The sequence below is a fragment of the Rhinopithecus bieti genome, unplaced genomic scaffold (assembly GCF_001698545.2).
Source record: "Rhinopithecus bieti isolate Rb0 unplaced genomic scaffold, ASM169854v2 scaffold_5948, whole genome shotgun sequence".
Classification (NCBI taxonomy): Eukaryota; Metazoa; Chordata; class Mammalia; order Primates; family Cercopithecidae; genus Rhinopithecus; species Rhinopithecus bieti.
Window position 1 is genome coordinate 757,638 of NW_016805422.1, and position 13,985 is coordinate 771,622.

A 13,985-nucleotide genomic window follows, 5' to 3' on the forward strand; every position below is an offset into this window, starting at 1 on the left:
GAAAGAAAAGAAAAGAAAAGAAAAGAAAAGAAAAGGAAAAGGAAAAGAAAAGAAAAGAAAGAAAAGAAAGAAGGAGGAAAGAAGGAGGAAAGAAGGAAAGGAAGGAAAGAAGGAAGGAAGGAAGGAAGGAGGGAGGGAGGGAGGGAGGGAGGGAAAGAAAGAAAGAAAGAAAAGAAAAGAAAAGAAAAGAAAAGAAAAGAAAAGAAAAGAAAAGAAAAGAAAAGAAAAGAAAGAAGGAAGAAAACTGGTATGCTACATAAACAAGAGGGAGAGAGCTGTCTGGCAGCAGAAAACACCGAGGACACTACTGCAGGAGTTATTGCAATACCTCCCATCATGTGAATGGCCTCTCACGTAAAGAGGGGCAAGGGTGATAAACTGGGAGAAACTGCTTACAGGGCCAAGAATTCTCCAGCCACTCGAAGACAATAATAAAAACTTAAGTAACAATCCATTAAAGGCCCCATCTCAATGCAGGAGCACACAGAAAAGGATGCATGGGCAACCTAAGGGATGGGAGAAAATATATGCAAAGCATACCTCAAAATAAGAGGTTAACATCCAAAAAACTCAATAGTACAAAAATAAAAAAAATAAGTGTCCTAATTTAAAAATGGGCAAAGGACCTCCTAAACATACATTTTTCAAAGAAGACATACAAATGGCCAACAGATAAATGAAAAAATGCTCAATACAATTAATCATGAAGGAAATGCAAATCAGAGCCACAGTGAAGTATCACCTCAGGCTGGGCGTAGTGGCTCACGCCTGTAAACCCAGCACTTTGGGAGGCCGAGGCGGGCAGATCACCTGAGGTGGGGAGTTCCAGACCAGCCCAACTAACATGGAGAAACCCAGTGTCTATGAAAAATACAAAATTAGCTGGCTGTGGTGGCGCATGCCTGCAATCCCAGCTACTCAGAAGGCTGAGGCAGGAGAATCGCTTGAACCTGGGAGGCGGAGGTTGCGGTGAGCGGAGATCACGCCATTGCACTCCAGCCTGGGCAACAGGAGCAAAGCTCCATCTCCAAAAAAAAAAAAGAAAAGAAAAGAAATATCACCTCAAACCCGTTGAGATGGCAGGTAACAAAAGACAAGATATGTGTTAGTGACGGTGTGGAGAAAAGGTAACCCTTGTACACTGTTCTTTGGAATGTAAACTGGTACAGTGCTGATGGAAAACAACAGTATAGAAGTTTCTTAAAAAGTTAAAAATAGAACTACTTTCTCAAAAAGGTTAAGTATCCCTTTTCTGAAGTGCTTGGGATCAGCAATGTTTGGATTCCGGATTTTTTTCAGATTTTTAAATATGTGCAATATTCTTACTGGCTGAGAATTAGAATTAGGGCTGCTCAATCTGTATATGATCCAGTAATCCCACTTCTGGGTATATATCTAAAGAAAATGAAATCAGGATCCACGTGCGGTGGCTCACACCTGCAATCCCAGCACTTTGGGAGACCAAGGCGGGTGGATCATCTGAGGTCAGGAGTTCAAGACCAGCCTGGCCAACATGGTGAAACCACATCTCTACTAAAAAAAAAAAAAATTAGCCAGATGTGGTGGGTGCCTATAATCCCAGCTACTCAGGAGGCTGAGGCAGGAGAATTGCTTGAACCCAGGAGATGGAGGTTGCAGTGAGCCGACACAGTGCCACTGCACTCCAGCCTGGGTGACAAAGTATTCTCCATCTAGAAAGAAAGAAAGAGACAGAGACAGAGAGAGAGAGAGAGAGAGAGAGAGAGAGAGAGCATGAAATCAGTATATCAAAGATACATCTGCAATCCATGACCACCGCAGCACTATTCACGAGAGCCAAGATATCAAACAACCCAAATGTCTGTTGATGGATGAACAGATAAAGAAAATGTGGTACATACCAACACAATGGAATACCATTTAGCCTTGAAAAAGAAGAAAATCCTACCACTTGTGACAACATGGGTAAATCTGCAGGACAGTAGGCTAAGCGAAATAGGCAGATTCAGAAAGACAAATAGTGCATAATCTCCCTACTATGTGGAGTCTAAGAGTACAACTCACAGAAGCAGAGAGTAGAATGGTGGCTGCCTTGAGGGGTAGGGGAAAATGAGGAGAGGTTGGTCAAAGGGTGTTAAGGTTTCAGTTACCCAAGATAAAGAAGATCTGAATTTCCAAGGTACAGCACGGAGACTATAGTTAATAATACTGTATTGTATACTTGAAATTTGCTAAAATGGTACTTCGGGGGGTGTTTGTTGTTGTTGTTGTTGTTGTTGTTGCTTTGAGATGGAGTTTCGCTCTTGTTGCCCAGGCTGGAGTGCAATGGCATGATCTCGGCTCACCGCAACCTCTGCCTCCTGGGTTCAAGCGATTCTGCTGCCTCAGCCTCCCGAGTAGCTGGGATTACAGGCATGTGCCACCATGCCAGGTTAATTTTGTATTTTTAGTAGAGATGGGGTTTCTCCATGTTGGTCAGGCTGGTCTAGAACTCCCAACCTCAGGTGATCCGCCCACCTCAGCCTCCCAAAGTGCTGGGATTATAGGTGTGAGCCACCGCGCCCAGCCCTTTGTTTTCTTAGAGACAGGGTCTTATTTGGTCACCCAGGTGGGATATAGTGGTGTGATTTTATCTCATTGCAGCCTTGAAGTCCTGGACTCAAGCAATCCTCTCACCTCAACCTTGTGAGTAGCTGGGACTACAGGCACGCACCATCACACTCTGCTAATTTTTTTGATGTTTAGTAGAAAAAAAATCTTGCTATGTTGCCCAGGCTGGTCTCCAACGCCTGAGCTCAAGCACTCCTCCTGCCTTGGCCTCCCAAAGTGCTGGGATTCCATGTGTGAGCCACCATGCCTGGCCTGTCTTTATTCTTTCTCCATTTCAGCCAATCCACACAGGCCAACTCCTCCCGCACGACTACTGCCTTGCTCATCCCGTTTCCCCGGAAGGCCATTAAGGCTATGACAAGCCATGTGAAGGTAGATCCATTATAAAAACTACGCAGGTTTTGGTTGAAAAGATGCTCAACATCACTAGCCATCAGGAAAAGGCAAATCAAAAACAGGAGCTGCTGCTTCACACCCACTAGGATGCATAGAATAAAAAAGGTGGACAGTAAATGGCAGAGATCATATAGAGAAGTTGGAATTCTCATACACTATTGTGAGAATGTAACATGATGCAGCCGCTTTGGAAAACAGTCTGGCTGTTGCTCAAAAAGTGAATAAAGTTACCATAGACCCAGTAATTCTACACCCAGAGACAAATCCAAGAGAAAACATGCCCACACAAAAACATGTACACAAATGTTCACAGCAGCATTATTCATAATAGATAATCAGTGGAAATCACCTAAATGTCCATCAACTTAAGAATGAATAAGCAACTGTGGTACATTGATGAAATGTTAATTGTCAATAAAAAGGACTAAAATACTGGTACATACTACAACATGGATAAACCTTGAAAACATGAAAAAGCCAGGCATACAATGCTACGTATTACATGATTCCATTCATATGAAATGTCCAGAACAGGCAAATTCATAGAGATGGATAAGCACATTGGTAGTTGCCAGAGGTTAGGGGAGGAGGCATGAAGAATAAATGGTAATGAATATGGAGTTTCTTTATAGGGTGACAAAAACGTCCTAGAAAAATTTTATAGTCGTGATGTTGTACAGCAATGTGAATATGCTAAAACCCACAGAAGTATATGCTTTTAAAAAGGTGAATTTGGCCAGGTGCAGTGACTCATGCCTGTAATCCCAGCACTCTGAGAGGCCGAGGCAGATGGATCACCTGAGATCAGGAGTTCAAGACCAGCCTGACCAACATGGAGAAACCCTGTCTATACTAAAAATACAAAATTAGCCAGGCATGGTGGTGCATGCCTGTAATTCCAGCTACTTGGGAGGGGAGGCTGAGGCAGAAGAATTGCTTGAACCCAGGAGGCAAAGGTTGTGGTAAGCCGAGATTGCAACATTGCACTCCAGCCTGGGAAAGAAGAGAGAAACTCCATCTCAAAAAAAAAAAAAAAAAAAAAAAAAACCTTAATAATTTAATTGTAATTTTAAAATTACTAAAAGAGTGTCATTAGATTGTAACACAAAAGATAAATGCTTGCCGGGTGCAGCGGCTCACACCTATAATCCCAGCACTTTGACAGGCCGAGGTGGGCAGATCACCTGAGGTCAGGAGTTCCAGACCAGCCTGGCCAACATGGAGAAATGCCGTCTCTACCAAAAATACAAAATTAGCCAGGCATGGTGGCACATGCCTNTTTTTTGAGATGGAGTCTTGCTCTTTTGTCCAGGCTGGAGTGCAGCGGTGCAATCTCAGCTCACTGCAACCTCCACCTCCCAGGTTCAAGCAGTTCTCTTGCCTCAGCCTCTCAGGTAGCTGGGATTATAGGTGTGCACCACCATGCCTGGCTAATTTTTGTATTTTTAGTAGAGACAGGGATTTACTATGTTGGCCAGGCTGGTCTTGAACTCCTGACCTCAAGAGATCCATCCCCCCTCAGCCTCCCAAAGTGCTGGGACTACAGGTGTGAACCACCACACCCGGCCAGAAACAATATTTTCAATTACAACCTTTTCATAAGTGATATTACAGGTCTTCTGTGGCTGTTTGTCTTTTTGAAAAGATTTTTTCATCAATTTTTTTCTTTTTTCTTTTTTTTTGAGACAGAGTCTTGCTTTGTCGCCCAGGCTAGAGTGCAATGGCAGGTCTCAGTTCACTGCAACCTCTGACTCCAGGGTTCTAGCGATTCTCCTGCCTCAGCCTTCCAAGTAGCTGGGAGCCACTAACTTTGTTTTCAAGACAGAGTCTTGCTCTGCTGGCCAGGCTGAAGTGCAGTGGCCTGATCACAGCTCACTGCAGCCTCAATCTCCTAGGCTCAAGCAGATCTTCCCACCTCAGCCTCTCGACTAGCTGAGACTACAGGCGCACGTCACCGTGCCTGGCTAATTTTTGAATTTCTTGTAGATAGGAGGTCTCTCTATGTTTCCCAGGCTGGTCTCGAACTCCTGGGCTTAAGTGATCCTCCCTCCTTGGTCTCACTCAGTTTTTTTTTTTTTGAGACGGAGTCTCACTCTGTCGCCCGGGCTGGAGTGCAGTGGCCGGATCTCAGCTCACTGCAAGCTCCGCCTCCCGGGTTCACGCCATTCTCCTGCCTCAGCCTCCCAAGTAGCTGGGACCACAGGCGCCTGCCACCTCCCCCGGCTAGTTTTTTGTATTTTTTAGTAGAGACGGGGTTTCACCGTGTTAGCCAGGATGGTCTCAATCTCCTGACCTCGTGATCCACCCGTCTCGGCCTCCCAAAGTCCTGGGATTACAGGCTTGAGCCACCGCGCCCGGCCATCATTCAGTTTTTAAGTAAGATTTTAAAAACTACAGGATGAAGTGTGGGCACAGTGGCTCACGCCTGTAATCCCAGCACTTTGGGAGGCCGAGGTGGGCAGATCACTTGAAGTCAGGAGTTCGAGACCAGCCTGGTCAACTTGGTGAAACCCCATCTTTACTAAAAATACAAAAATTAGTTGAGTGTAGTGGCACATGCCTGTAGTACCAGCTACTTGGGAGGTTAAGGTGGGAGTATTGCTTGAGTCCAGAAGTTTGGGGCTGCAGTGATACAAGATCATGCCACTGCATATCAGCCTGGGCGACAGAGGGAGACCCTGTCTCAAAGAAAAATAAAAGGAAGCCGTGGTTATTGCACACTGTACTATACTTGTCTCAATACATCTGAGTAGAATTTGCATTCCATGTGTTTTCATCTTTACCATCCTCTTGAATCTTCAGTCTATCTTACCTTCCTTTTTAATGTCTTCATGCTTTTCCAACACTCTTCTTCTGGCTGGTTCTATTTTTTTCTGAGTTGGTAGATGATGCACAATTTGAGTTTTCTGATGATTTTGTTCTCGAATAAGTCTGTGTGGGAGGAGCATTACTAAATAAGGAAGTGCTAGTCAATATCCAGATGACTAGGAATGGATGAAGTATTGTTCCCAACAGGGACCCAGTGTCCCCATGGGAAGAGCATACCTTGGATATAGTCAGTCTTCCTATCTGTGCCTCAAACTGCTGTGCTGCTTCTTAAGGAGCTTCCAAAGGGAAACTGATTTGTGAAGGGAGAACCACCAAAAAGACAGAATTGAATGACCGCAGTAGTGCTTCTTTCTCTTGCATAAGATTTCCTCTTGGGCCAGGGACAGTGGTTCACGCCTGTAATCCCAGCACTTTGGGAGGCCGAGGCGGGCGGATCACCTGAGGTCAGGAGTTCCAGACCAGCCTGGCCAACATGGAGAAATGCCGTCTCTACCAAAAATACAAAATTAGCCAGGCATGGTGGCACATGCCTGTAATCCCAGCTACTCGGGAGGCTGAGGCAGGAGAATCACTTGAACCTGGGAGGCAGAGGCTGCAGTGAGCCGAGATCGTGCCATTGCACTCTAGCCTGGGCAACAAGAGCGAAACTCCGTCTCAAAAAAAAAAAAAAAAAGATAAACGCTTCAGGGGATAGATACCCCATTCTTTATGATGTGCTTATTAAACACTGTATGCCTGCATCAAAACATCTCCTGTACCTCATAAATATATACAGATAGTATGTACCCACAAAAATTAAAATTTTAAAAATACACAACTGTAATTTCTATAATGGGGTACTCTATTTTCTATTCTGAAGCTTTCTTCCTCCTTCTGGAAAAAAGAATAATATATAATGCTTTATTCCAGGGAATCAAGGAAAAATCACAGGAAACTATGTGGGTGTGTTGACAGGCTCAGCAATCACTGCACATGTTTACCTATGTAACAAACCTGCACATCCTGTACATGTATCCCGAAACTTAAAATTAAATTTAAAAATTTTTTTAAAAGGAAAGAAATATGTGGGGAAATTAAAAAGTAAATGCTTCAACACTTTTCTAATAACTACAAAGCATGACGACGATAATCCGGACACTGAGGAAAAGTTCTGCATTTGTCAGGCGCCTAGTTGCGCCCTCAGTAAAAACAGACAAACTTAACCAAAGGAGAAATGGGCTGCAAAGACTTCTTTGCAATATTGCTCTTTCCCTTTGGAAATTTAATAAAAGGGCTAGATTGTTGTAATTTAAGCAAAGAGTATGTCACTAAATACAAGTTAGTAGAGCTAGAAGATCCATGTTTGTTGCAGCTATTTAGTCTTTTCTCGGTAGCAGGCTATGCATTATTCTCCTAGGGAGAATTTGTTTTATAAAGAAACTTACGGCTGGGTTATTGACGGCTTTCCAGGGATTAACCGCATACTCACAAGAATAAGAGGCTAACCTCATCCTCTTAAACTTTACACACTACAATCCCATAGATAGCTGACAGCTATGGCCAAAGGAGAAAAATAATCCAACATTTTACTAATCCTTAAACCAATCATCTCATGCAACAGTGGAGGGCCCTTTAGGTCTACAACTCAATCTCTTAGGGACAGACAGGCTCCTTCTACAAATGTTTTAGGAGTTTGGATTCACAGCCATCCCCTACACGAAAACATCTAGTCAGACATCACAAACTACCCTAGACTTATTTTTAATTTTATACTAAGTTGTTTTAAAATATACAGAATCAGATATTTGCCTATACAGGAGGAACACAGAAATCTGATCAATAAACAGATTCCCATATAAGCCCCATATGCCTTGACCAAGGTTGTGTTCATGAAAAATAAGTCAGACTACATCCAAATAAGTGAGAAAGAAAAATCAGGTTGCCTAAACCCAAATTTCTTTTTCTCTTCTCTCTCTTGTACATAGGTTATATGTAAACAAATCCAAATTTCTTGATCTCCTAAAGTTCTCAGGCATTACCGTGGGAAACTGCTCAAATTGTGTTGTACCCAACTGTCAGCTTTGACGCCACAAATAGAAACCTGTCATTTTGTGGAAGGGAAGGACAATCCCCACTGGTCATTTGGCCATCTCTTCTAACTCTCTTCCCTCCCAACTTCATCAGAATGATTCCTACAACCTCTCTGTGTCAACAATGGCACTGTCTGCCTTCTTCTTCATGTTAGGTAAGGAAGTCAATGATGTCTTCACATTTTTGCTCTCAATTCTGTCTCCATCTGTTCCCCAAACTTAACATTTTTCTTGTGGTTTTGAACTTCTAAGTTTGTACATCAAAAGCTAAATGGCCGTCCTTTTCCACTATTGTGTCCCTGTCATTCATGCACAACAACTGAATGGCAGGAGCAGAGCATCTGGCTGGGTCCAATCTCAAACACCCACATCCCTGTAACCACTAAAGAAGACAAAGGGGTGAACTGCTGCTTCGCACAACCACCCCCGACCAGGGCTTGACCAACTGGACCTACGGATCTGCTACAAGCACTTAGGAAAACCAGGCAGACAAAACTGCAGTTCAAGGGGGTCAGGATCACATGTTCACTGAAGACTGCCAGCCAGGGTCTTATCCCCACAAAAGCAGGGAAGGTAGAGACGGTATTACCATCTACAGATGGGGGACACTGTAGAAGTTAACTGACTATATGAGGTCATAAAGCTAATAAGACGGCAGCTAAGCATCCTCCCCAAGTCCATCTGATCCCAAGGCCCATGCTTTGTCCAAGGCAACACAATGTAAATATTCTTATGTGAATTACCAAAAACATCATGAAATGGAACAACAGGTGGTTAGAAATAAAACATACAACTGTGCCATTGTTTACTATTAATATTTTTTAAAATGTAATTGATTCTTTTTTAACTTTTCAGTTAAAAAAACAACCATCTTTATGGCCAGGTACGGTGGCCCACACCTGTAATCCCAGTACTTTAGGAGGCTGAGGCAGGTGGATCACCTGAGTTCGGGAGTTCAAGACCAGCCTGGCCAACATGGTGAAACCCTGTCTCTAATAAAAATACAAAAATCAGCTGGGTTTGGCGGCGCATGCCTGTAATCCCAGCTACTCGGGAGGCTGAGGCAGAAGAATTGCTTGAACCTGGGAGGCAGAGGTTGCAGTGAGCAGAGATCATGCCACTGCACTCCAGCCTGAGTTACAGAGTAAAACTCTGTCTCCAAAAGAAAACCCCAACCATCTTTAACTCTTCTTTCACATGCCAAAAGAAAGAAAGAAAGAAAGAAAGCAACTATCTTTCTTTAGGAGAAGGGGAAAAACTGATAAGAATAATGGAATCCACTGGGGTTCTGGAAACCACCCCCTTACTGTGGTTTACCGGGTATACATAGGTGTCAAAAATCAAGCTGTGCATTTCACTATATTACAATTAGACATCAACTGAAAAAAACAAATCTATATGTGTACCGATATGTATCTCTCTATATTATCCCTCGATTATCTGTGATGTAAAGAGAACACTAATTATTTGAAATCCCAATCCCAACTGAAATCAATTATTCAGTACCTATCAGAGCAGGTAGAAGAGAGCTTTTAGTTCCAAACTCCCCAAATAATAAAGTGGAGATGTGGTGTTGAAGAGTCTTTCAATCAATTCTCCCTGCATTCAGGAGCCATTAGCCATTCCACAAATAAGATGTTACAATGTTTAATAACCAATTTGTTTTGACCATTCTTAATAGAAATTTAAAAAAACAAACAAAAATGTTGCTTATGGTGTAACAACGATCATGATCTAAAAACACAAGGTCTCAAATGAGTAAGTTCCCTTCTCACAATGCAACTTGTTTTCTAAGGTCTAAGTGAGCTATGTGTCAAACCAAATAAACCTTGTACAAATTTTGTACACCTTTGCACTATAAATTAGCCTTTTCACTGTGACAAGACTACAACACATTTAATAGCAAAAGAATTGGTAAGAAGCAAAATTCAAAAAGTAGGACCGTAGTTATTATTCTGCCAGTCACCAGATTTGCTGTCAAAGCTGTTTAAAAAAAGGTCTACAGAAATATTTCAATAGTCTCTCCGATATCAAATATCTAAGAAGCTTATTTTTCTTAAATACGGATACTCTATGTAAGTTGAAGGCAGGTGCTACGGTGGGAAAGAATTAAAATTCAGTATTTTCTGCCAGACAGGAGAACTACAATTTCTACGCTGGTGAGAAATGGAGACTCTGCTAATTCACTCAACAAGCACAGACAAAATATAACCTCTCTCTGCCTCCTCAAAGAGCACCCGCAGGCCCAAGACACACCTCGAACTAACCTAGAAGGTGGATGTCCTTGAGAAGATTTACTTTTTCCAGGTTTGATAAAGAGAAATATCTTTAGCCCTGTCAAGCAAGCAGTCAAGCTCCTTGATTGTACCTTAAAGGGAATGAGAATGTTTCGGCTCATTTGCATTTTAAAGGGTACTCTTTCATGATCTTTCACACTTGTAATAGATGTCTAAACCGTTAAATTACTATTTCTTTTCTTAGCCTGAAAGTGGATGCAGACTAAGAGCGTGGCCTCTCCCATTGTTCTTTACCCTAAGTCGGCCCCTGAACAATACTGACAGCTGCTATCAAACCAGGCTGCATTTACTCTGCGCGCAGCTGCTGCTTGTAGGAACAGACAGTCTCCCGGTACCTCCTCCCCTCTGGGGAGACAGGTTGACACACTGCATGTTCAATGAAGGGGTGCAAAGGTCCACTGAATTGTCAACCCAATTTTATGCTACTTCGATTTTCCAGGACGCACACAATTCCTTTCAAGCAAAAATCAAGCATATGCCACAGCATGAAACTTAAGGTGTGGGATAATTATTGATCACTACAAACTTGAAAAGAGCCTTCTGACATAAATTCATATACTAATCCAAAAATTACAATGATAAAAACCACACATGCCAGTATGCCCAAGACACGCAATGGGCGTTAAGTCTCGTTTGCATTGCGCCTGATTCACCACTTTGGTTTATTGTTGCCAAGGCACCCAGAGCTAACCTGCCTTTATAATAACCTCCACAACATTTTTCCTGGACTAAAGCCATTTGTAAAATTAGAAATTCATTTGCCCTTCGAAAAGATCTGCTATTTTATTCTCCGATTCAGCTCAAACTGGGTATTACCTATGAACATCTGGTTAATACGATTTCCTCCTTCCTAAAGTGTAGGTGCGAAGGAGATTCACAAGAGCTGGGCAGCGCCTTTGAGAATGTAAACGTCAGAGTTTTACCATCAAGAAATTATATGTCGAAATTTAGAGTCTATCAGAAAACAAACATGTTCCACAAAGTTTAACTGGGTACTTGAGAACTGCTTTGCATATGTTTTCCTTTAATCAAAACAGGCTTTTCCATCCTCATTCATTTGGGTGAAAAAATTCTGTGCTTGAGTTACAAGTACAATTCACTATTAGTCTTTGCTAATCAAACACAGTACATGCGAAAGTACCAGTGAATATTTGATTTGATCTCTGAAATAAAGCAATTCATTACACAAGAAAAGGGTACAGAAGGCAGCAGACAAATGCAGATGTAATTGTGTTTTTTGTTGAATGTGATTAGAGAGCCCACTAAGTAACAGTCAAAAATGTGATACTGAAGGAGGGGGAAGGCAGTGCCTGGATCTGGGGGGAAGAGGAGGGAGAATTGTTTATGCAGAGCTAAGCTGTCAAGTGTAATAAAGCAGCTTGAATAAAATTTAAGCTGAAAATCCACTGAAGCTCCCCATTTCAGGGAGGAAAAAGCTATTAAAAGGAAATGAAGGTCACCCTCCTAGTTTATTTCACCTAATTGACTGCCAATAGCTTACCACAGACAACCCAACTGCAGATCTGCAATTGAGAAACTGATGAAAGGAGAGTTTTCAAGCTGAGGCTCGTTCTTTAATCCTCCTTGGCTCTTATGTTTTTTCTCCATCTCCAGTTGGGATGTAATTTTAAGCTCTGATGGATTAACTGGTTCCATTGTCTGTGGCCGTCATTGGACTATGGCGCTCTTAATCCGTACAGCAGCATGTCTAATTATCATTACAAAGTGTCTGAGGGAACTATAAAGACCAGCAGGGCATCATCTCACAAGCAATTAACATAAATTGATAAATGAGTGATTTGAATCTGCTCAAGGCACTCACATATGAATAAAATCAGAAAGGATGGTCCCTTGTTTCAGCTCCTTCTTTGGCTTAGTCTGGAAGGGGAAGAACACATGAGAACCGTCCCAGGTCCTGCAGTGGGGGGTGGGGAATGAACTCATGCAGGGGATGGAATGCACGGTTCACCAGATTCATTAATGCAGAGCAAATGACTTGTGATTGACAACCAGTGGCCAGCACGGAGCACTAACTGAACTCAACAGAGGAGAGCAGAACCCCGGTGAAAGGCCAGGGAGCACTAGGGCAATTAACACTTCTTCCACAGCAAGAGAGCGCTCTTTTCATTGGTTTGTCACTTAAAAATTCATGAAAGAGGCACAAGAAAGAACAAGAGCCAACAGTTACGTAGGTTCGAATACCCCAGAAAGCAAAAGGCAAAAAGCAAGGATAACTAAATGAAACGATAATTCCGAGACCCATTTGACCTCACTGTGATCTCATATTGTAAGACAGAAGTGAGGAAAGTATTTAAAATTCTAACCTAAAGCTTTTACTAGACTAATGAAGCAAGGGTGGTTTAGGTGTCACAGGATGAACTGCATTTATTTTCCCACTTAAAAGTAGATTTAAGGACGGGCAAAGGGGTGCCTGCCCTCGGACCCAGCTACTCAGGAGGCTAAGGCAGGAGGATCACTTGAGTTCCAGGCCAGACTAGACAAAATACCAAGACCCCGGTCTGTTTAAAAAGAATGTTTTTAATTAATAGATTTATTTTTTGTCCCCTCCTAAAATGCTTCTCCTGTCATCTTCCTTACGCTAAGCCCTCTTCCTCCATATACCTTAGCACACCCCAAGTCTCTTCCTCCCACCCTTATCAAATAGGTCGTTAAGCTACACAAATACATACACACACACACACATATATATATATAAAGCCATCAAATTAATAAGAAATGAAAGCTGGTTATACACACTGTAGGAGGTAGACCTGGTAGGCCACGTACCCCGATGATGGCATTCAACTCTGCCATGGTCACCTGTTTGGCACGTTCGACAGCCTGGGCCACCTGTTGTTGATGCTTTGAAAACAAGGAGAAGAAAGGGCATTAGCAACAGCCAAGAACTTCATTGTATATTCTAACAACAAAAAGTCAAATGCTGTGTGCAATGCAGGCTGAAGTAGAGGGGTTTAAACGTGGAATTTCTCAACCACACATTATTTTCACAGAACACAGGGAAAAACTGAGAATGGCAGTGCCCTTTATTTCTAAACAACACCAGTCACTACTTCTGGCTGTAAATTTTGGCTTGGAATGGTAAAAACAAAAAAGGACATAAAGAATGATAATATAGGACCTTAAAAAATAAATAGAACAGAATTTGGAAGATCGTCCTTATTCACAGAAGAGGTTCACCATGATAAGTTTGGCCTTAAGTTTACAGCAATTTTAAAATATTCGTTTTACAGCCGGGCGCAGTGGCTCATGCCTGTAATCCCAGCACTTTGGGAGGCCAAGACGGGGTGAGCCCAGGAGTTCAAGACCAGCGTGGGCAACATGGTGAAACCTCTATTTTTAAAATAAATAAATAAAATACCCATTTTAATACCTAAAACTTTAACATTAAATCTGTTGATCACTTGTCTGATCAATCAACCTTGACACCCCCAGTCATTTTCGGAAACTCCTGGAATTCCTCTCATTCTTTTACAGCCTTTTGATTCTTTACCCTCCACAAGGCAAAGGAAGGACTCCAGCCTCAGTTCAGAGATGGAAACTCACCCCACACCTCCCAACTCCAACCACAAATAAAAACAAAGCCATACATTTACTTTGGGAGGCATGAGAATGTAACATAGAGCCCTGGATCACTAAAGTCTAATAACTACTAATACATTCAAACGGCAGACAAAGCTACTATCATATCAGACAGACAAAGGTTATACTGGAAGAGGCTGTTACAACAATAACGAGATGGTGACCATCCAGCACGGAGCAACAGATGCCAACCAGGATACCCAGT

General features: G+C 42.4%; 1 protein-coding gene across 12 annotated transcripts in view; it reads right to left on the bottom strand.

The window, feature by feature from the left end:
* TLE1 (TLE family member 1, transcriptional corepressor) overlaps positions 1-13,985 on the bottom strand; it is a 108,234-nt gene that overhangs the window by 57,984 nt on the left and 36,265 nt on the right. For 6 of the 12 annotated variants that reach the window (XM_017872354.1, XM_017872361.1, XM_017872355.1 and 3 more), the window contains exon 6: positions 12,938-13,042. The exons of 1 other annotated variant lie outside the window; for it this stretch is intronic. In XM_017872354.1, coding sequence (XP_017727843.1) covers positions 12,938-13,042 — 105 coding nt within the window. The remainder of the gene's footprint in view (positions 1-12,937; positions 13,043-13,985) is intronic. 5 more of the 12 variants (XM_017872356.1, XM_017872360.1, XM_017872359.1 and 2 more) reach the window with 1 other exon arrangement.